The sequence below is a fragment of the Anabrus simplex genome, chromosome 1 (genome assembly GCF_040414725.1).
Source record: "Anabrus simplex isolate iqAnaSimp1 chromosome 1, ASM4041472v1, whole genome shotgun sequence".
Lineage (NCBI taxonomy): Eukaryota > Metazoa > Arthropoda > Insecta > Orthoptera > Tettigoniidae > Anabrus > Anabrus simplex.
Genome location: NC_090265.1, coordinates 127693770 through 127715351, shown reverse-complemented (window position 1 = coordinate 127715351; position 21582 = coordinate 127693770). Strand labels below are relative to the sequence as shown.

Here is a 21582-nt window from a genome sequence, read left to right as displayed (position 1 = left end):
TACTCGGACAAACTCCTTGTTTCTCCAGACACCACACAAGTCTGAGATTTACCATCTTCTCAAATAGCTTACATAAACAGTTAGTAAGACAAATAGGTCTGTAACTTTCTGCATACTCAGAATTTTTGTCAGGCTTGAAGACATTACTATGCCCCCTCGCTACCGAAACAGAAACTCGCCCTCCATCCAGATGCGGCTGAACACATGAACGAGATGTAACACACTATCCTCACTAAGGTGTTTCAACATCCGGTTATGGGCATTGTCTGGTCCAGGAGACGTGTCCTGGCATAGTGCCAAGGCGCTGTGGAGTTCCCACTCTGTAAAGGGCACATTATAGTCCTCTGAAGCTTGAGCGGCAAAACTAAGGTGATGACGTCCTGCCTCCCCCTTCAAAGCAAGGAAATCACAACAGTGATTCCCGGAGCCAGACACATTTGCGAAATGACTGGCTAGATGGTTAGAAATTGAGAGCAGTTCAGCGACGATACTGCCTGCAATGGAAATTACCGGTACAGAAGATGATCCTTGGATATCCGAAATACGTCGAAGTTTAGACCACATTTGAGATGACGGAGTATGTGACATCATAGACGACATATATTTCTCCCACAAAGCTTTCTTACTCTGTCGAATAGAAACTCACGCCTTAGCATGGAGTTTCTTAAATGTTGCCAAATTCGCCACAGTGGGCTGCCCACAGTAGTGCTTAAAGTAAATACAAAATTTTAATATTCCACCTTCTCAATACTAAAAAAATCATTTGATGTTTTTACAAAAACATTACAATGACGTTAAAAGGTACTAGTTTCTGTCCACTGTGGACCATCATCGGCCTAGCCAAATTACAACAGTAAAAGACATAGTGATAAAAATATTATGGAGAAATGAGAGAGGATCTAGAAGGATGGGATGGTGGTGGAATGACAGATAAAAGTGGAAAAAACCGTATTTGTGAATAATGATAAAAGTAACAGAAGTGTTCACAATGACAAGTAAAATCTTGTGAAGTCACGTAAAAACTCTTGATGAGATAGTCTTTGGTTGGCAGTTACTCCTGTGTTGCACGATTGACATATATAACTACGTATATGCTTCTAGAAAGTTGTAGATGTAAGTTCCACTTTTGCGTAGAGGGAAGAATTGTCCGATGAGACTAGCACCAGATTAAAAATTGACAAAGCTGAACCTGTTCTATGGTGGAATTAAAGGCTTTCTGTGTTAAACATAAGTAGTCTCAGTTCAATCGGGACCCCAATGAACCTGGGGAAAGAAGATAGTGTTAACGCGGGTAATCGGATAGAGAACAAGCGAGGCACCGGAAAATATAAACGATGACTCACCTTGCGCAGCGTGGAACAAACTTGCTGTATTGAATGCAACTTACGGAGTGAGCGTAGCGCGGAGTAGATCAGCAGGAAAGGAGTAGGTGAATACGGAGGGGAGGAATGACGTAAGTGGTGGAGGGTGGGAGGGATGGGAAAGGTTCAAGGCGGGGTGGACGGGAGAGGAAGTGATGGTGTTTGTATTGTCGGGGGACCCTTAATTGACTTAAAGAAAGAATTTTGAACGACCGATTTGTTTTTTCTGTAATAAGTAATGAAAAGGTCAAATAAAATATTGGGTTTCTCAGTTATTTCGTTAAGGTTATAGTTGGCATTAAAGTATTGATCTAAATGAATGTAAAAGTTCTCAATTATATTGAGTAGAGGTCCTTTCTTAGCTATTTTGAGAATGCCCATGTCTGTTTCAATATTCGTGAATTTGTGGTTATAGTCGACCATATGTTGGCCGATAGCTGAAAATTTGTTGTATCTGACTGCATTGAAATGTTCTAAATATCTAATGTTGAAGCTTCAGTCGGTTTGCCCCACATAAGAAATATTAGAGCATGTATTACATTTAATCCTGTAGACGCCTGATTTTGTGTACCTATTTATTTTATTAATATGTGATGTGTTATGTAAGATTTGTGTGTTGTTGTTGTTGTTGTTGGATTTAAAGGCTCTTTTCATAACTTTTTCTTTAAAACATTGGTGATCTTGTGAATTCCATTGACGTAAGTGAAGATGGAAAAGGAGTCATGTTTAGGTGGTTCTTTTTTAAGTGTGGTCTTGGGGCGAAATTTATGTTTGTTAATGATGTTTTCTATGAAATGGCTATTGAAGCCATTGAATCTGGCAATGTAGCGGATAGTATTCAATTCGGTATGAAGATCTTTTTTATTCATAGGAACGTTGAATGCTCTATGTACAAGACTGTTATATGTTGCTTTTTTGTGGGGGAGGGGGTGAGCTGAATCTTGTAACGGCCGATTGGGTGGGCTTTCTGTAGATCTTGTAGGTTAAAGATTCCTGTTGTCTAGTGATCGTAATATTCAGAAAATTGATTTTTTGATCTACTTCCGACTCCAATGTGAATTTAATATGCGGATCGATGTTATTACGTGCCCACAGTAGCGTTTATTGGTGTGACGGCGTTCTTTGACAGCTGCTGCAATTTCTTCATTCCACCAAGGAATGAGTTCTCGGCGAGGAGTCCCTGAAAACAATGGAATAGACTCCTCAGCAGCAGCAAGAATAACTTGTGTTATGTAATTGATATCGCCATCTACGCTCCACCTGGTCACGTCATTAAGGACGGCTAGTGATGTGAACTTTGGCTAACCAGCATACTTAAGAATCCGTCAAGGCTCCTCCTCAATGGATTTCTGTTTCAACCAAGTAAGAACCATGGAAAAATGGTCAATTTTACAGAGATCATTGTGTGTATTCCATTGAAGCAGGGGAACCAGCTTTTGGCTGCATGCGAGAGTATGTGCCATACTGTACACTGAAATGAGGTGGTTCATCTGTATTCAAAGTGCATAAATCCATATCCATAATATTTCCAAATCCCTTCCCCTGGGACAAGGCGTTTCAGAGCCCAATATAGGGTGATGGGCGTTAAAATCACCCAATAGGAGGAAGGGAAGTGGAAGCTGATCTTTAATATCAGTTGCATCATTTATATTAAGAGGCTGGCATGATGGAAAATGAACATTACACACTGTTGCTATGACAGGCAGCGGAACACGAACTGCTACAGCTTCCAGCGGGGTTTTTAGTGGAACCTCTTTGCTACAGGTATCAGAACTGACAAAAATGCCAACGCCACCGGAAGACTGGTTAGCATAATGTCATTTTGTCGAGTATAGTCTGAAATTTCTCACGATAGTATGATGAGCAGTTCTGAGATTAGTTTGCTGAATGCAGAGTATACTTGTCCATACTCACTAATTAGCTGGCGCAGCTCAGCAAGATGCCTATCATAACCGTTACAATTCCAATGTAATTTTTTTTTGCTAGTTGCTTTACGTTGCACCGACACAGATAGGTCTTATAGCGACGATGGGACAGGGAAGGGCTAGGAGTGGGAAGGAAGCGGCCGTGGCCTTAATTAAGGTACAGCCCCAGCATTTGCCTGGTGTGAAAATGTGAAACCACAGAAAACCATTTTCAGGGCTGCCAAAAGTGGGGTTTGAACCTACTATCTCCCGAATACTGCATACTGACCGCACTTAGCGACTGCAGCTATCGAGCTCGGTATTCCAATGTAACAGTGACATAGTGTGGACTAAGAGAGGATGAGTGTTTGGTTATACAGTAGAAGTCCGCTATAGCAAGTACGCCATATAACGAGAACTCCGTTATAGCGACGACCTTTTTCTGTCCCTTCAAAATTCCTATATTATACTGTGTATTGTCCTTCGGTTACAGCAAGAACCCTATCACTGACGTATCCGTTATTACGAGCGATTAAGCGCGCGTGATTTTCCTGTTACAGATATTTATGCACCCCAGAGATGATATTGTATGCGATCGATTACCTTCGGCATCGTTTCCTCGCTATGTCCACTAGTGATTTCTCTCATCGACAGCGATGTCGGAGTCGATTAGTAATACCCGTCAACAGCATTCTGTAAAGAAAATTCGAAATGAATGCGTAAATAACGTGTCCGATAACGGGTTAGTTTATATTTTGTTGCGTCTGGTTAAATCACAGAAAGGCTATTATGAAAATTTATAGCGAGAATGTTATCATTTCTCTACTGGTGGTTGAAGTGTGTTTTCATCATATGTATGGTACGGTTAAGTTAGGACACGTGGCACTGTTTGAATAAGAAAACTGAAACGTTTGCAACAAAATGCGATCGATCATCTTCGGTACGGTATAGTTTTCTCACTTTGTGCATTTGCGAGCTCTCTCACTGACATTCAAAGGCAATGTTGGAGTTGATTAATACCTGTCGACTGCTGTTCTTGAAAGTAAATTTGAAATGAAAGAGGATAACACGTTTTCGTAATAAATGCGTAAATAACGTGGCCGATAGCAGTTGTTAACTCGTTAAAAATAAAGACTGAAGTAAACGATATCTTAATGTTATATACGGAAATTAAGTAAGAATATGATACACCTCAAGATATGGCAGAGTACATCACTGATTTCAGAGGATATTTCATATCTTCTCGCGTCTAGTTAAGGCTATTTTACATGTAAATTTTTCGTGAGGAGGTTACTTCTCTACATGCGTTTCAAATATGTTTTCATGATACATATACGGTTAGGTTAGGTGACGCTGTTTGAAGAAGAAAGCTGAGGTGTTTGCCACGGAAATCTCTGGAGTGATACCGTATTTCTCCGAATCCAAGACTTTTTAAAATCAGAATCTCATGCAAAAACTCAAGGGTTGTTGCATTCCCGGCCTAACAGTAAGTTAATGGATACCATTGGCAACTACCGCGGTAACAACGCTGCTTCTTTTCACACGTGCACAGAACTCATTGACAAACAACCGCCTCTTTACTATAAGTTACATCGCTAGCCGCGACAACCGGTTGTAGAGTGCCTGTGTGTTTCTCAAATCTGCAGAATGGCATCAAAACATGCGACCCTTTGAATTCTTAGAAAAGCCATGGCTACTCAGTGGCAGAGTTATAACGCGTCTATTGTACTTGACGCTTAGTAAAATTAAGTTTTATAGACAGCAGGAATATTTTCGTGATGGATAGTCGTACTGTAAAGATACATGGAAAAGGTATTGCCGGCAAATTTTCAACGGGCTTTAGTCGATAATATGATGCCAATTTTAAGTTAATGGTTAATAAACACTCTGAAATATAGAATAATTGTGCAGCCGCAAGAAAATACGGCATAGGCCTAACTAAAGCCAATATTTGGCGTTAGCATGAAGACAAAGAGCTAAAAAACGCGAACTGTACAAAAAATGCATTTAGTGGTCCACAACAAGGACGCTTTAAAGTAGTCGAAGATGAAATTGTGAGGTATGTGCACGAAAAATGCAAGGGCGGAATGGCCATACATGGCGCAATAAACTCGTTCGTTGACTTTCAACGTCCGCGATTAGGCCTATACATCGCTAGCCGCTGAATTTGGCCGAATCCAGCAAGCGAGACATGTGTGTAGTGGTAGCCGGTTACATCTGACACTGCGTAAAAGTACCCTAACAGTTTTATAGACAGCAAGAATAATTTCCTGATGGATCGTTGTATTGTACAGACACATGGAATAGGTATTGCCGGAAAATTTTCAACGGGTTCTCTTCGATATTATGATGCCAATGTTAAGTTAATGGTCCTTAAACCTGCGGAAATAAAGAATAATTGTGCAGCTGCAAAAAAATGAAAAAGAAAAAGAAATACGGCATGACGAAAGTCAATGTTTGGCGTCTAAAAATGCATAGGCCTACTGTACAACAAGGCATTCATATGATTTTACAAAGTTCTTTTTGAGCCTGATTAATTTTTTTTTCAAGGAAAAGGTGGGGTTCATCTCGGATTTGGAGAAATACAGTACTATATTTTTTTTCAGAATGAAATGAAACATACACTTTCATGTAGTATCAGATTACGAAAAATAAACAAGTAAGCCGTAGTGTGGATATCATCTGCGTAAACGCAAGTTTTGAACAAACTGATTGCCATTTCATACCGATTTTAATGTGCATGGGGGTTTTCCGACTTCTATACAAAAATCGGATATAACAACAATCTGTTATAGCGAGTACATTTTTCGCTGTTATGAATTCTCGCTATAACGGACTTCTACTGTACTCAATAATTAAGCACTAACATCTACATCTGTAGACATAGATGAAAGCTCAACGCCCATCCCGTCGTCGACAGATGAGGGGACTGACACCCAGAACTTCAACGCTTTTGGGGGGCGGGATGTCCTCCTACGAGGGGAGGTTTTGGAGCAGGCATACCTGTTGGTGCTGATTCATACCACCCAGATGGAGGGCAAGATTTCCCTTTCGCAAGAGAAGTGCAAGAGCGCCTTCTTTTCTTGTTTTGACGGGCTGGGAGATCATTTTCCAGCCCTGGTCAACGAAGCCGCCTCCACAGCTTGGCCATGGCTTTCGCCGACCTCTTGGTGAGAGGAGACTTTGCTTTCCTCCCACTGCTGTGCCAGCTTAGGAGTCCCAGCCGGCACAGACTTGTTTGTGGTCGAATGTGGTCCCCCCTTCAAGCTTTTACTCTTTGCGGCTTTGCTCACAGGAGCAACAGCCACCTTGGGCACAGCGATCTCTACAGGTTGAGGAGATGTAAAGGACGAACCTGGAAGACTCTGTGTTATCTTCGTGTAGTCTAGCGTCTTGGCAGGAGCATTTAAAGATAAAAATTTCATTGTTCCGTATTGAAAGTATTAACGTTAAAAATTAAATAATTGAAAAAGAGGTTCAACGATGTATTGAATAGGTTGAACCTCTTTTTCAATTATTTAATTTTTAACGTTGGCAGGAGCATTCATAGAACTGAACTTACGGCACGCTTCGTGGTAGGGAAGACCATGCAGGGTCTTGATCTCCTGGATCTTCTTCTCACTGAGATATACCAGACAGATCCGATCTCAGCGTGAATGAAGACCAGGGCGATTAGTGCACCTGTAAGGAGTTGTGTATTCTTCCACGCCATGGGCTCCTCTACCACATGTACCACATACAGACGGATTTGAGCAATGAGATACTATATGCCCGAATCTCTGACATTGATAGCAGCGCATGGGAGGTGGGATGTACGGCCTCACATCGCAGCGATAGTTTGTTACCTTGACTTTCTCTAGTAACACTGACAATTTGAAGGAGACAATGAATGCACCTGTGGCAAGGTCTTCGCCGTTGACTTTGCGCATAATGCGCCGGATATGAGTCACGCCACAGTGCTTCATGACTTCTATCAATTCATCGTCAGTGTTCAAGATGAGATCTCAGTGGAAGATAATTCCACAAACAAGATTGAAGGTCTTGTGCTCCTCCACTTTGATGGGAATATCACCAAAGTGGTTGCACTTGAGCATGGCAGTGTGCATGTCTAGCAACAAACTAACGTTGCACATTTTTTTCAGATCTTCCAGTTCGCTGTAGACACCTATGTGCCTACTAAATAAAATAGACTTTACCAACTTGAAGTCACTCCCATCAGTTCTGGTAGTAACCAGAAACCTATGAAAGCTGGATCCCATTCCTTCACGCTGCGCTTGTTCCCAGGGGTTGAACCATTTAAGGAATCAAAAGTTAAAGTGGGGGACCACCTCGGGCAGGCTGAAGAAGTTTCGAACCCATGCCCGAAATCATCCTCGCCAAATGCCACCCACTCCGATCAGGGGCCTGTTTAGCCGAACCAAGCAGCCAAGGCAATACCTACCTGGTCGTAGCAGGTATTGCCCGGGGTCCGATGTTGGACGGCGCCTAATACGGAATGATTGAGGCATTGAGCACTAGGACTCCCTTCCTCCAATCACCCGCAATAGCATGTACCCCATAGTGTGTACAGAGTAATAATATAGAGAAAGTCTTTTTTTTTAACAATTAATATGTCCTTCTGGCATTCAGCTGTGCGGGAACCATGTTGTCCTGACAACTACTACTGCACGGGTACATGTCGCTCTCACCCGCAGGATTCCTGGGCGGTCACAAGCAGGCCTTCGGGCGTAATCGCACACGTAAGAGGCCCATCTCCGAGCAGTGCATGTCAAAAATTTTGAATCGGTCTGCAACTACCCCCCCCCCCAAAAAAAAAGAGGGGACCGATGGCCACATGACCCTTTTAGCCACCTTCTACAACAGACAGGAATTACCTGTGAAAATATTCTGCCCGTCCCATCCACAGAGGGGTCCAACACATGATATACCAAGCCACAATCCATGTCAGCACCAAGGTCGCCCCCTTTGAAAGGCAGGGGATACCAGGGGTGTATTCTACATCTGCATCCCCCACCCGCAGGGGGTGTTACCCTTTTAGTCGCCTCTTACAACAGGCAGGGGATACAGTGGGTGTATTCTTCATCTGCGTGTGAGGATTTGTTCTTGGGTTCACTAGGCTAATTGGTGACAGTGCCAATGGCAGTTGGAATTGTGTATATCATATATATTGTGTGACGCGTAAATACATATGCTTAAGTTATTTTTATTATTTGTCTGAAAGGATCATCTAATTCACAGACAATATGGGCTGCAACTAGGACAAACTTCCACCTGAAACAATCTAAAACTTTAAGAACTTATAAAATAAATAAAACTTTAATTTAAACACACAACAATAATTCTAAAAATACAAAATGTTTGTAAAATACCCCTACTTGTTGTGCTAATTTTGTGAGTGATTGTTAAAGATTTGCACCAATGTCATCTAGCTTTTCCTCTGTTAAAACTGTTTGTGCGCACGCATGTTTTTTATTGAGCACTGAGCCAGTAGTTTCAAATTTATTTACAATTAAGTCACATGAATCTGTGATTGTGAAGGTGGCACTTCAACAGGAAATAGATGAACAACTGCATCGTGTACCCGTCGATCCGACTCGTACTTAATAACTTCTACGTGCGAAAATACGGTGTTGCAATGATAATTGTCTTACCATGTTAACAGCTGAGATTCAGAATGGCAACTGGTTCTTGTGATTAAAAGTAATAAACTTCATTGTTAGGTTCCGTATTGAGTTGAGACTATGCCTAAAGTAAATACAAAATTTTAATATTCCACCTACTCAATACTAAAAAATCATGTGATGTTTTTACAAAAACATTACAATGACATTAAAAGGTACTAGTTTCGGTCCACTGTGGACCATCATCAGCCTAGCCAAATTACAACAGTAAAAGACATAGTGATAAAAATAGTTCTTGTGAGGTCGAACATGTGCACGCTGCTTGCAAGGTCAAGAACTATGCGTGGGCCTCAAATACTGTAGCTTACGTATCGGAGAGTAAAAACGCTGCTTGGGAGGTCTTAGTTTCAGATAAGTTGAACTGTATTTAAGCATGATTTGTAGCTATAGATTTGACACAGGGCCTTTTTGTACTGTAAATATGTAACTTTCAATGCCATAGGCACGTATATTCAATTATAGGTTAGGTAGATTCGCTTGGGGTTGATCGCCTACGCCAGCCATATGTTTATTAACTCTGTTTTAGATGGAATGAGAGCAATGTAATACCTTAGTGGTTATTTTGTGGTTTATGAAGTTAGATTTCTTCTGCACCATGTAGAGATGTGAGATTTATTTTGATGTCAAAGTCTTCAGAATAAGTCGGAGGTCAACTTACCTCTAGAGGTTCAAACGGGGAACCCAAAAATGAAGACGACTTAGATAAAATGTCAGGATGTGCATAATTATGGATGGGGGATGTATTTCAGGTTGCAGCAAGAGCAGAGAGACACTTACACTGCTGAAACTCGGAGAGGGTCTTTTATACAAGATTTCGACAGACTAAGCCATAGCCGCATGTGAGATGCAAACCTGGGTAGGTCAGATGCAAGGCTGTGAAGCGCCGTATTGCGCGTTTTATCACAATGAGATATTTGTGAGAATCGGCCGCAGAGGCTTAGATATGAGAATAGGCCGAGTAAGAGCCTGGGTGAGAACCTGGATATTTCAGATGAGAGGCCGTGAAGAGCCATCAAGAGGGTATGCTATCCTCATGAGATATGAGATATATATGTGAGAACAGGCTGATCAGTAGCCTAGATTCAGAAAAATGTGGGTCACAATCTGGTGGTATCGTAACAAGACTTACGAAAGACTGTGTCAGTGAGCTTCCTGCGTGACCATGTGTTTGGAAGGGAGACTTGTTTCTCCATGCCCTGAAGATGAATAGGCTGTTGACCCAGTGACGTATTTACGCAGGTATAGACTTTGCGAGTGCAGGCCGAACCTTAAGTGAATGACTTGCTGTACACATGAGAACCGTTATTCCAGGCCCTATGGAATGCCCAGTCTGCCTGCATGTAAAATATTTTGTTATTTACTTTCTCTCTACAGCTGACCAGGAGTTGGTAATTTTAACTTGCAACACTCTGCTGTGCATATACACATGTTTTTAAAGTGTAACATATTTTCGTTGCATTCCTTGTATGATTGGTTAATGATTCTGACTTTTGACCTTAAGTTTACCAACAGGCTGATGATGCCCTGAACAAGGGGCAAAACATGTTCCTAAGAAGTGTACATAGTATTATGTAAATTTTACCCACGTAGCACGCGGCTTGTATTGAATAGGTGGTACAATAGCATAAATTATTTTGTGATAATTTGCTTTTAGTAATTGGGCTCGAGACCCATGTAAATATTTGGACCAGTGATGGCAATTTATATTGTAATTTTATCGATTTATTTTGGGGAAATTCTTACTTGAACCTCATGTTTTATTCGTTAAACCTTTCCACCCATCTATATCTTCGAGTTCTCATTTACGAATATGTATTCTAGATCCTGTCCTATTATTTTAAGTCAATCTTAGCTAGACCATTTGACCCATAGTTTATTTTATCGGATGCACAACGCAGTGTCTCCACTGAGCTAGACCAAGCAGGGACAGGGAAGGTACAATACATTGGTATAATATGTCCATACTACATTAGATTATCATCCTCCATCCATCTTACTCTCAACCACATGCAATACCTCTGACTAAACTTTGGACATATTGTATTGTGTGTTTCAAAATGGCAAAATCAGCTCTCCTTATCAGGTAAACCATTATTGCTGCTACTGACATGTGTCCCATTAGGTAAATTCACTGAGCATCAACAGATCTAACGTAGATTGGGAAAAAGTAGATAACAAAGAAAATTCAACATACAGTTACAGAAACATATTACAAATGAATTAACACATTGGCACATAGTGATGGCTCCCAGCTGTGCGATTGTTCGAGAGACGTAATGTAGCTTGACGGCTTGCAGCCGTGGAGCTGAGCACAAGTAGATTTGAGCGCGTATTTTAAAACATTTATCAACAGATGGAACTATCATGTTATATAACATTAGAAAGAGGAAGAGTCGCTCTTTCTCACAATGGTAATTGCATTCGTTTATCTCAACTAGTTTGTATTATAATCGACCTCGAAAACATGTAGCTTGATGGCTTGCTGCTGTGGAGCCGAGCACAAATATATTTGAGAGTGTACTTCAGACGTTCATCAAGAGATGGAACTAACATGTTATATACCATCAGAAATAGGATGAGTCGCTCTTTCTTGCAATGGTAAATTGCGTTTCATCATCTCAAACAGTTAGCATTATAATCGATCTTGAAAAGTTACACCCCGTTGTGTCTGTCCCTGTCCAAGGTGAGAAGATGAGTAGCATAACATGTAGAAGGCAGTTGTCAGCTAGCGGTGATATATCGAATATTCTGAACAGAAATGATAATGAAAGTGAGTCAGAAACTTCAGATTTTAAAGAATTATTTAGTGTGAGTGATGACAGTAACAGTGGCGAATCCAAGAAAAGTGACAGTGAAACAGAAAATTCTGATGGTGACACTGATGTCTCTTACGTTGAAGTGCCAGATACCAGAAGCGCTAAAGAGGTGAAAAATGAAAACTACTGAAATGCCAAAATACCCAAATATAAGATTTATGATTTTTTAATTTTGTAAATTGAGGTTTGTGTGCCTCTGTGGCTCAAGCGGCGGCGCCCTGACCTCTCACTGCTGGGCTCCGTGGTTCAAATCCCAGTCAATCCATGTGAGATTTGCGCTTGACAAAGCAGAAGCGGGATAGATTTTTCTCCGGGTACTTTGGTTTTCCCTGTCCTCTATCATTCTAGCAATACTCTCCGGTATAAATTCATCTGTCAGTAATTAATCATTGCCCCAGAGGGGTGCAACAGGCTTTGGCAGCCAGCACAATTCCTATCCTCACACATAGATGGGTGCTTCATTCATTCCATTCCCGGTTGAATGACTGGAAACAAGCTGTGGATTTTCATTTTTCAAAATTGAAGTTTGCATAAGAAAAGTGTAATAACTAATAAATTAAAGTTCTCATGAACTGTGATTTACATATATTAAATACTACTCCTGGGCATGTGAAGGGCTAGAAAATCAATACGCCAATGGATTAATAAAACTATTGCAAGACATGTTTCATACTTCCTACTTAGGCATGAAGTCCAGTGATTTAAAAGTAATCGTCAAACCAAAACCAAAAGGAAAACTGCTTAACATTACTATCCATGCCACTTCACTTATGAAGACCTAATAAAGAAATGAGAATTAATCAAATATAATTCACAATAGGGAACATGCATGATCCGGGGTTTTATTTAAAAATATGCTAATCTGATTCAAAATTGCATGCAGAATTCAAAAATGTGATCAGAATGTACAAATAATAACTCCAAACATGATAAAAATCTACGAAAATGTCACGTCACGCAAGTACGCGATCTCACTGGCCTGACGTCATCGTACAGGTTGACTGAATTAGCAGACGAAATAACACATAGTGTGCTGTGAGAAGCAGGATACACTTCGCGTATTTCTACTTTACGTTAGTGTCTAGTATGGTTAAATTCGAGGTCTATACATTGGATAATAATCTGAGTGGTATATTTTAGACTTAAAATGAATCCTGCGCAGACAGTGAGGCAGAAAACTTATAAATGGTGTAGAGTTCCGATGTGCAATAGCACATCGCATACCATACCAAACAAATTGTTTATAAACGTTCCAAAGACGCTAAAACTAGGGAGAAATGGATTTTGGCGAGGTGGAGAAATGCTGGCGATATATCGGAAAAGTCTACAGTTTATTTTTTTGAAGATTTTAACGTAAGATGAATTTGTTTGAATTTTCAAATCACTTTTCCATGTCAGCTGTTCTAGTGGTAAAACTTTAAATTTTAATGAATGATGCTTTATTTAAATGCTTCAATTACATCTTGGAATATGAAAGTAATAAACAGTGCATTAAATAATGCTGATTATTAAAGTATTCTCCAAACCTAACCTATGTTTTGGGTGATCCATGTCAAGATAATAAATCAAAGGGATTATGAACCATTTTGACAGCTCTAATTCTACCAATATATCTTGGCATGGGACAGTTATGTATGTCTTTATTGAAGAGCTTAATTGGTAAAGAAATTTAGGCTATATCTAAATACTCTATAATGTAACAAAGAATAGGCGTGTACATCATGAAAGGAAACAACGTGAATTTAACAAATGTATAACTCTACACAAAACCAATGATTGTCTGTTGGGGTCTTATAAGTTAACAATGCTCAGTTATAATAATTATCATAATATTAATGATATAAATAACATAATTGCACAAAGGTGAAAATAGTGGTGTAGGTGTTTAAAATATTATCCAACTTAGCCTAAGGTTTAGGTTATACAAGCCAAATCAATAAACCGAAGGGTAAAAATACCGCGCAAGTTGGCCGTGCGGTTAGGAGCGCGCAGCTGTGAGCTCGCATCCGGGAGATAGTGGGTTTTGAACCCCACTGCCGGCAACCCTGAAGATGGTTTTCCGTGGTTTCCCATTTTCACACCAGGCAAATGCTGAGGCAGTTCCTAAGGCCACGGCCGCTTTGTTCCCATTCCTAGGCCTTTCCTGTCCCAACGTCGCCATAAGACCTATATGTGACGGTGTGACGTAAAGCAAACAACAAAACAAAACAAAAAAAGTAAAAGTCACAGCACCCAAAGACATTCCTGTATTGAGCGACTAAAATGTCACCAGGACACTTTTCTTTCCTGATATGCTCAGCTTGTTAAAAGCCAAATGTAATTAATGTTACTGGCTTCACGCCCCGCTAACTACTTCTACGATTTTCGGAGACGCCGATGTGCAGGAATTTAGTCCTGCAGGAGTTATTTTACGTGCCAGTAAATCTACCGACACGAGGCTGACGTATTTGAGCACCTTCAACTACCACCGGACTGAACCAGGATCGAACCTGCCAAGTTGGGATCAGAAGGCCAGCACCTCAACAGTCTGAACCACTCAGCCCGACTTGTGAAAACTAGATGAAGTCATATTTATCTTTATCATGTTTAACTTTTTCCCTCTACAAAGATATTTAATTCTCTTTCATGGGCCCCGGAAGTGGGTAGGCCAGTTGTCCCAACCATAAATATATATTTTGGGGGGAATGATAGATTATAGCCCTATAGTACTATGATCTTTCTTTCTTTCCTTCTTTCTTTCTTTCTTAATCAGTTTATCCTTCAGGGTTGGTTTTCTCTCGGACTCAGCGAGGGATTTCACCTCTACCACTTCAAGGGCAGTGTCCTGGAACGTGAGACTTTGAGTACGGTGATGAAACTGGTGAGGAGGACCATTACCTCGCCCAGGCGGCCTCACCTGTTATGCTCAACAGGGGCCTTGTTGGAGGATGGGAGGATCGGAAGGGATAGACAAGGAAGAGGGAAGGAAACGGCCGTGGCCTTAGGTGCCTGGAGGAGAAGTAGGAAAATACGAAAAACCACTTCGAGGATGGCTGAGGTGAGATTCGAAACCCTTCTACTCAGTTGACCTCCCGAGGCTGAGTAGACCCCGTTCCAGCCCTCGTACTATTTGCTTTTAACTTTCATGGCAGAGCCGGGAATCGAAACCGGGCCTCCGCGAGTGGCACACATGAACCACTACACCACAGAAGCGGACTAGTACTATAATGCTACCTATATGTTTATGTTAGTGCTGAAATCCGATTTCTTACTTTACTAATGCTGAAAGCCCGAAAATGTAATGTTATTCTTTAATAGGGGAATCAGTCTAGAAAGTGATGTGATATCTATCCAGGTTCGTTGTTATCCTAATACTATGGGTTACAGTACATTGCACGTATATAAAAGATGCCACTTACAAACTTGCTTGTTATCCACGAATTTCTGCGGCCACAAAAGTCACTATTTTTCAAGAATGATGACATTTACACATGATAGATTGTCTGATTGTGCTGTTTTGAACCTTTCTTCTGTCATTTTGAAGTTATTCGCGATCATGAATAATAAACAATCGGCTTTTAGCAACGGCTGATGCACAACGGCTGGTAGAGCTCCATGCGGTACTGGATCGTGACGTCACAGCGCGCCGCTTACGTCAGAGGCCGTTTCACTCGCCTTGCGGAAAGGCACTATTAAATATTTTTTTAATGGTAGAAAACAAGGCAACATATCACAAAGTAATACGTTTACGTACTATTTCATTGGTGTACTTTTCAAAACAAATATTTTTGAAAATGATGCATGTTCCCAATAATCTTGAGACCTATAACTTCTGGAACTGAAATGATACTCACTATTGTGCTGTGATGTAGAAGACACATCATGCTGTCCTTCGTTATATTCACCACCGCTACCATCTGAGTAACTCGCATTATAATTCTCATCTGAAACATAGATACGAAAGGTTTTCTAAAATATATTCTTCATTAAAGAACAAAAAAGAGAAAAGGTAATAATGTTTCTCTTACATTCACAAAATGTATCTCGCTTACAAGGACCCGTGGAGGAGGAGTAGCTCTATACTACAAAAATAATTTAACGGGGAAGATTATACAAACTTCGACATTATCTACCGATACCTTAACTGAATATATGTTTGTAGAACTATCAGTTGATAAGACTAAAGTACTGATTGGAGTTGTTTACAAACCACCAAAAGCAGGAAACTTCACAGACTTCGAAGAAAATTTACTAAGACTCCTACCTATCTACGAACGTGTACTCACATTTGGCGACTTTAACACAAACCTGTTAATAGACTCCGTTGAAGCAAATCGTTTACAGAACATACTTACCTCTTGTAACATGTCAGTGTTGCCACTTAACCCCACTCACCACGTGCACACGGCTAACGGATCCTCACACACTCTAATAGATTTACTTATCACAAATAATCCTCAGAAAATACTAAAACACGGACAAACTTCTGTACCTGGTATTTCATACCATGATCTCATATATTTAGCTTATTCTTTGAAAGTTCCCAAAACAAAGCTGAAGTGGATAACCTATAGAGACATGAAAAATTTAAATCCTCAACAATTGATACAAGATGCTAATCTCTGCCCGTGGGACGAAATACTGCACTTGACTGACAATGACGAAAAAGTAAAGAGGTTTAACACATTATTGTTGGGATTGTATAACAAACACGTACCTAAAAGTACTGCTAGGGTGACTCGCAAAGCTGCTCCATGGTTAACAAATGACATTAAGTCCGCAATGGCTGAACGAGATGCACTACACAGATGTTACAAGCAGACATTATCAACTGAAGATTTTGAAAAGTACCGTGTGCTTAGAAATAAAGTTAAACAAATAATCAGAAACAAAAAATATGCGTACTTCCAACTATTAGCCAGTAACTTAAACACAAAAAGTACCTGGAAACAACTCAGATCCGTAGGTATTGGGAGGCAAACTACAAACTCCAATACGCATGACATAAATCCAGATGAATTAAATGCCCACTTTACTAGAGAAATAGTTAATACCCACCCTCATATTATACAAACAACAATAAATTCTCTTCAATCTACTCCATTACCACAACGGCCTTTGTTCAAATTTCGTAAAGTAAATGAAAACGATGTAAGAAGAAAACTAACATCAATCAAATCGCAAGCAATCGGAGTGGACGACATCCCAATATCCTTCGTCGTTACCTTGATAGATGTAGTACTGCCAATTTTAACCCACATATGTAACTCATGTCTTTTGGAAGGCTACTTCCCAACTGTTTGGAAGGATGCCTTAATTTTCCCAGTACCAAAAAAATCTCTAGCAAATTCTCCATCTGACTATCGACCTGTCTGTATACTTTCTTCACTTTCGAAAGTCTTAGAAAAACTCATGCATGAACAACTGCTCCAATATCTGATGCATCATTCGTTACTTGATCACCTGCAATCTGGATTTAAAAAAGGACATAGTACATCTACTGCTCTTCTAAAAGTTACGGATGACGTAAGAAAAGCAATGGATGAACGCAAAGTGACCGTGCTCATTCTCCTAGACTTCAGCAGTGCTTTTGACACTATCAGTACGGACATATTAATAGCGAAATTGCATTCCTTCCATTTTAGCCACACTGCTCTCAAATTGTTCGCTTCCTACCTCCATAACCGACAACAGTGTGTTGTCATGAATGATAAGAGAACGGAGTGGAAGTACAAAGTTAATGGTGTGCCACAAGGTTCTATACTCGGCCCCCTGTTGTTTATTTTATATTTGAATGACATCTCTTCTAAGTTGAAAAACTGCAACTACCATCTCTATGCCGACGACCTTCAAATTTACTGTCACACAAAAGTGAATGACATAAATGCAGCTATTGAAAATATGAACCGAAACTTAGAACAGATCAGCTGTTATGCAGCTGAGAATTCTCTCTCCATCAACCCAATGAAAACACAAGCTATTATACTAGGCCAGAGAAAACTGCTTGCCCATCTACACAGTCTACAAATTCCAGTCATTCAACTAAATGGCGTTGCTATCCCATTCTGTAAATCAGTAAAAAGCCTTGGAGTCACTATAAATGAAACTTTAAACTGGGATGAGCATGTCACTAACGTATGCAGGAAAGTTCACTCATCACTTCATCCCCTTAAGATTCACCAGACCGTATTACCTCTCAACTTAAAAATAAAACTGGTTCAAACATTGATACTTCCAATTTTTAACTATTGTGATGTTGTATTGCTGGATGCTACCAGTGAAAAAAATAGGAAATTGCAGAGAGCTTTAAACTCCTGCATTAGATTTATTTTTTCATTGAATTTTGCCTCGCATGTATCCCCTTTTTATGCACAACTTTCTTGGTTAAAAGTAGAGCAGCAGAGGAATTACCATGTATCAACCCTTATCTATCGACTCTTGACCAAAAATATACCTGAATATCTCTCCAGTAATTTCCGTTTTCTATCCTCCTTTCATGACCGTGACACGCGATCTGGGTCAACAATTGCAATACCTCCACATCATACATCTGCCTTCAGTAATTCTTTCCTTGTGTCGGGCGCTAGAATATGGAATGCTTTACCCCCTGAAATTAGAAATTGTTCCTCATTAATTACCTTCAAAAGACAGTCTAAAGATTTCCTCTTGAATACGCAGGCTATATCATGTAGTTATGTGTGAATGTGAGAGTGAATGTCTGGAGTAAATAGTTCCCAAAAGTTTACATAAATTACTGTTATATTTTATGATTTCCACCTAGAGTAGTTAATATTGAATTTATTTTTCTAAATTTAGACTTAGGATGTAATCTTTTAGAGTTTATTAAGTTATATTACTATTATATTATATACACTGTGTTAAGTTTGAATATTAAGTTTGGATTCAGTATTAAGCCGCATAATGTGGTTAAGTGTAAGAGAGGGCCAAGAGCCCTAACTTCGAAATAAATAAATAAATAAATAAATAAATAAATAAATAAATAAATAAATAAATAAATAAATAAATAAATAAATAAATAAATAAATAAATAAATAAATAAATAAATAAATAAATAAATAAATAAATAAATAAATAAATAAATAAATAAATAAATAAATAAATAAATAAATAAATAAATAAATAAATAAATAAATAAATAAATAAATAAATAAATAAATAAATAAATAAATAAATAAATAAATAAATAAATAAATAAATAAATAAATAAATAAATAAATAAATAAATAAATAAATAAATAAATAAATAAATAAATAAATAAATAAATAAATAAATAAATAAATAAATAAATAAATAAATAAATAAATAAATAAATAAATAAATAAATAAATAAATAAATAAATAAATAAATAAATAAATAAATAAATAAATAAATAAATAAATAAATAAATAAATAAATAAATAAATAAATAAATAAATAAATAAATAAATAAATAAATAAATAAATAAATAAATAAATAAATAAATAAATAAATAAATAAATAAATAAATAAATAAATAAATAAATAAATAAATAAATAAATAAATAAATAAATAAATAAATAAATAAATAAATAAATAAATAAATAAATAAATAAATAAATTAAATAAATAAATAAATAAATAAATAAATAAATAAATAAATAAATAAATAAATAAATAAATAAATAAATAAATAAATAAATAAATAAATAAATAAATAAATAAATAAATAAATAAATAAATCAGTGTAGAGGTGGTAAATGTCTTTTAAGAAGTAAAACTCTGCGAAGGGAAAAGGAATAAAATATTTAGTGTAGGTACTGTTAACCATACAGTTCAAATGAATTAAGTCTACCAAAAAATGTACAATATATACAATGCACAGTATAACTGCAGGCATTTCTTAGTCCCCCTGAGTGTTCCTGACATTACTAGAGGCACATCTTACCACTTTATGAAGCAGGGATCAGCCTACGTACATATTTTACACATCAGTCTGAACAGGACAGAGGAAACAAGAGTCAGAGTTGTACTCCATGTCAGATATTACATCACAATACGTTGAAAATGACCTCCCACTATCAACATTACATTCACTGCAGCTTCCACAAAATGCCCATTTTTTTTATTTCAAGGAAAGTAGAATGGTAAGCACATCAATATCCTTACATGCTGTATATGAACTACTAATTAGATCCTTAAACACTGTGTATGGTTCAAAATATTCTGATGTTGAAAATTCTCGTAGGATGATAATTTGCTTTATTAGATGATAGACTTGAACATTTTCTAAATCACCTTACATTATGCTTCTTGGATCAAAGAGTGATTCAACACAATTTCATCATTTGTTTCTCAATTTTGCTTTAAGGTGAACAGTTTCGCAATTTGAGCCAAAGATTCACAATTAAGTATTTATTTATTTTCCATCTAGTCAAAAGGCAATTTAAAGGTTAAAAGTGGTACATGTTTCGTATATTATCAACATCTTTAGCCACATAATACTGTTTAGATGAAAAATATATAAATTGACAAAGTAATGCTTTAGAGGAAGTGTCCTTAAAATTAAGATTGTGTTAATCTTATGTTAATTTTAAGGACACTTCCTCTAAAGCATTACTTTGTCAATTTATATATTTTTCATCTAAACAGTGTTATGTGGCTGAAGATGTTGATAATATACAAAACATGTACCACTTTTAACCATTAAATTGCCTTAAGCAATCATTGTATTAACTAGGTGGAAAATAAATAAATACTTAATTGTGAATCTATTGAAGTGCGATACGGACCATGAAGCTGATTTTATGTAATTTGAGCCAAATGCGTACAATTGCGCAAAAAATTGACATTTTGCACTTTGCGAAAAATAGGTGCCTCTACATATGACAAAGTAAATGCTATGCAATATAATAAAAATAAAATCACAAGTTAATCTGGCTACTAATTTTAATAGCTCTTCTAGCATTTATAGATGTTACAATGTTAAAATAATGAAGTATGAAACTAAATATAAGGAAAATCAATTGGATGGTCTTATGCATCACTCAACCAAACACCAAATTGAAGAAGGAGAGAAGTTCAGGGACCGCAACTGGTGGAGAAGCCTCGTTTGCCGACCCATCGCTTAAGATGGAACGACGTGGGATATGTATATATGTACTGTTGCATCTGGAAACTAAAGGTGTAAACTTTATATAGGTTATTGTTTAAACTTTTGTTCTTTACATGGTTTTGTGGAAAATGATTTTTACAAAATGCCAACCCCTCAATAATTAAATGAAAATTTTGCATCGAGTGACTAACCACCATCTCTGAGTCTTAATTACATATCAAAACTCTGTGCATTTGTGAAAGAGGTCTATAGATGAATATGATTAACAAAACACACAATATGGTAGGTGTATTTAGCAGAATAAGTGATACCCTCCAGAAAACATACCTTAAGTCGGAAAATTACATTTTTGTTTATTTTATATTTTGACAGCAGATAAATTTGTGATCTTTTTCATGAAAACCAGGAACCTCTAGCTTAAAAACTGTCACTTTATGTAACTTTGAAGTTGTACGACAGAATTTATTGAATTTCGAGAAAATTGATTGGAAAGTGGATATAGTACTCCATAATATATTAAGGATTTACTAAAATCTCACTTTCAGTGGATAATGGTATATCAGATTTGTTTGGGTATTACAATAATTTTCATAAATATTTAGCAGGTTTATTCCCCAGAAATTTAAAATTTACCCATGTTCAAAATTTGGGAGAAAAAAAAAAGGAAGTTTTAGTTTGTGGCACTCATATATAAAGAAGTTCTGTCTTAACATGTACAGATAATATAAGGATTACAACAATAATAA

At 37.8% G+C, this 21582-nt stretch overlaps 1 protein-coding gene across 1 annotated transcript in view; it reads right to left on the bottom strand.

Annotated features, from left to right (window-relative positions):
- The window catches only part of LOC136884631 (centrosomal protein of 152 kDa), a 280450-nt gene that overhangs the window by 240379 nt on the left and 18489 nt on the right, over positions 1-21582 (bottom strand). Inside the window, exon 3 of the mRNA XM_067156862.2 lies at positions 15596-15685. Within this exon, the coding sequence (XP_067012963.2) occupies positions 15596-15685 (90 nt within the window). The remainder of the gene's footprint in view (positions 1-15595; positions 15686-21582) is intronic.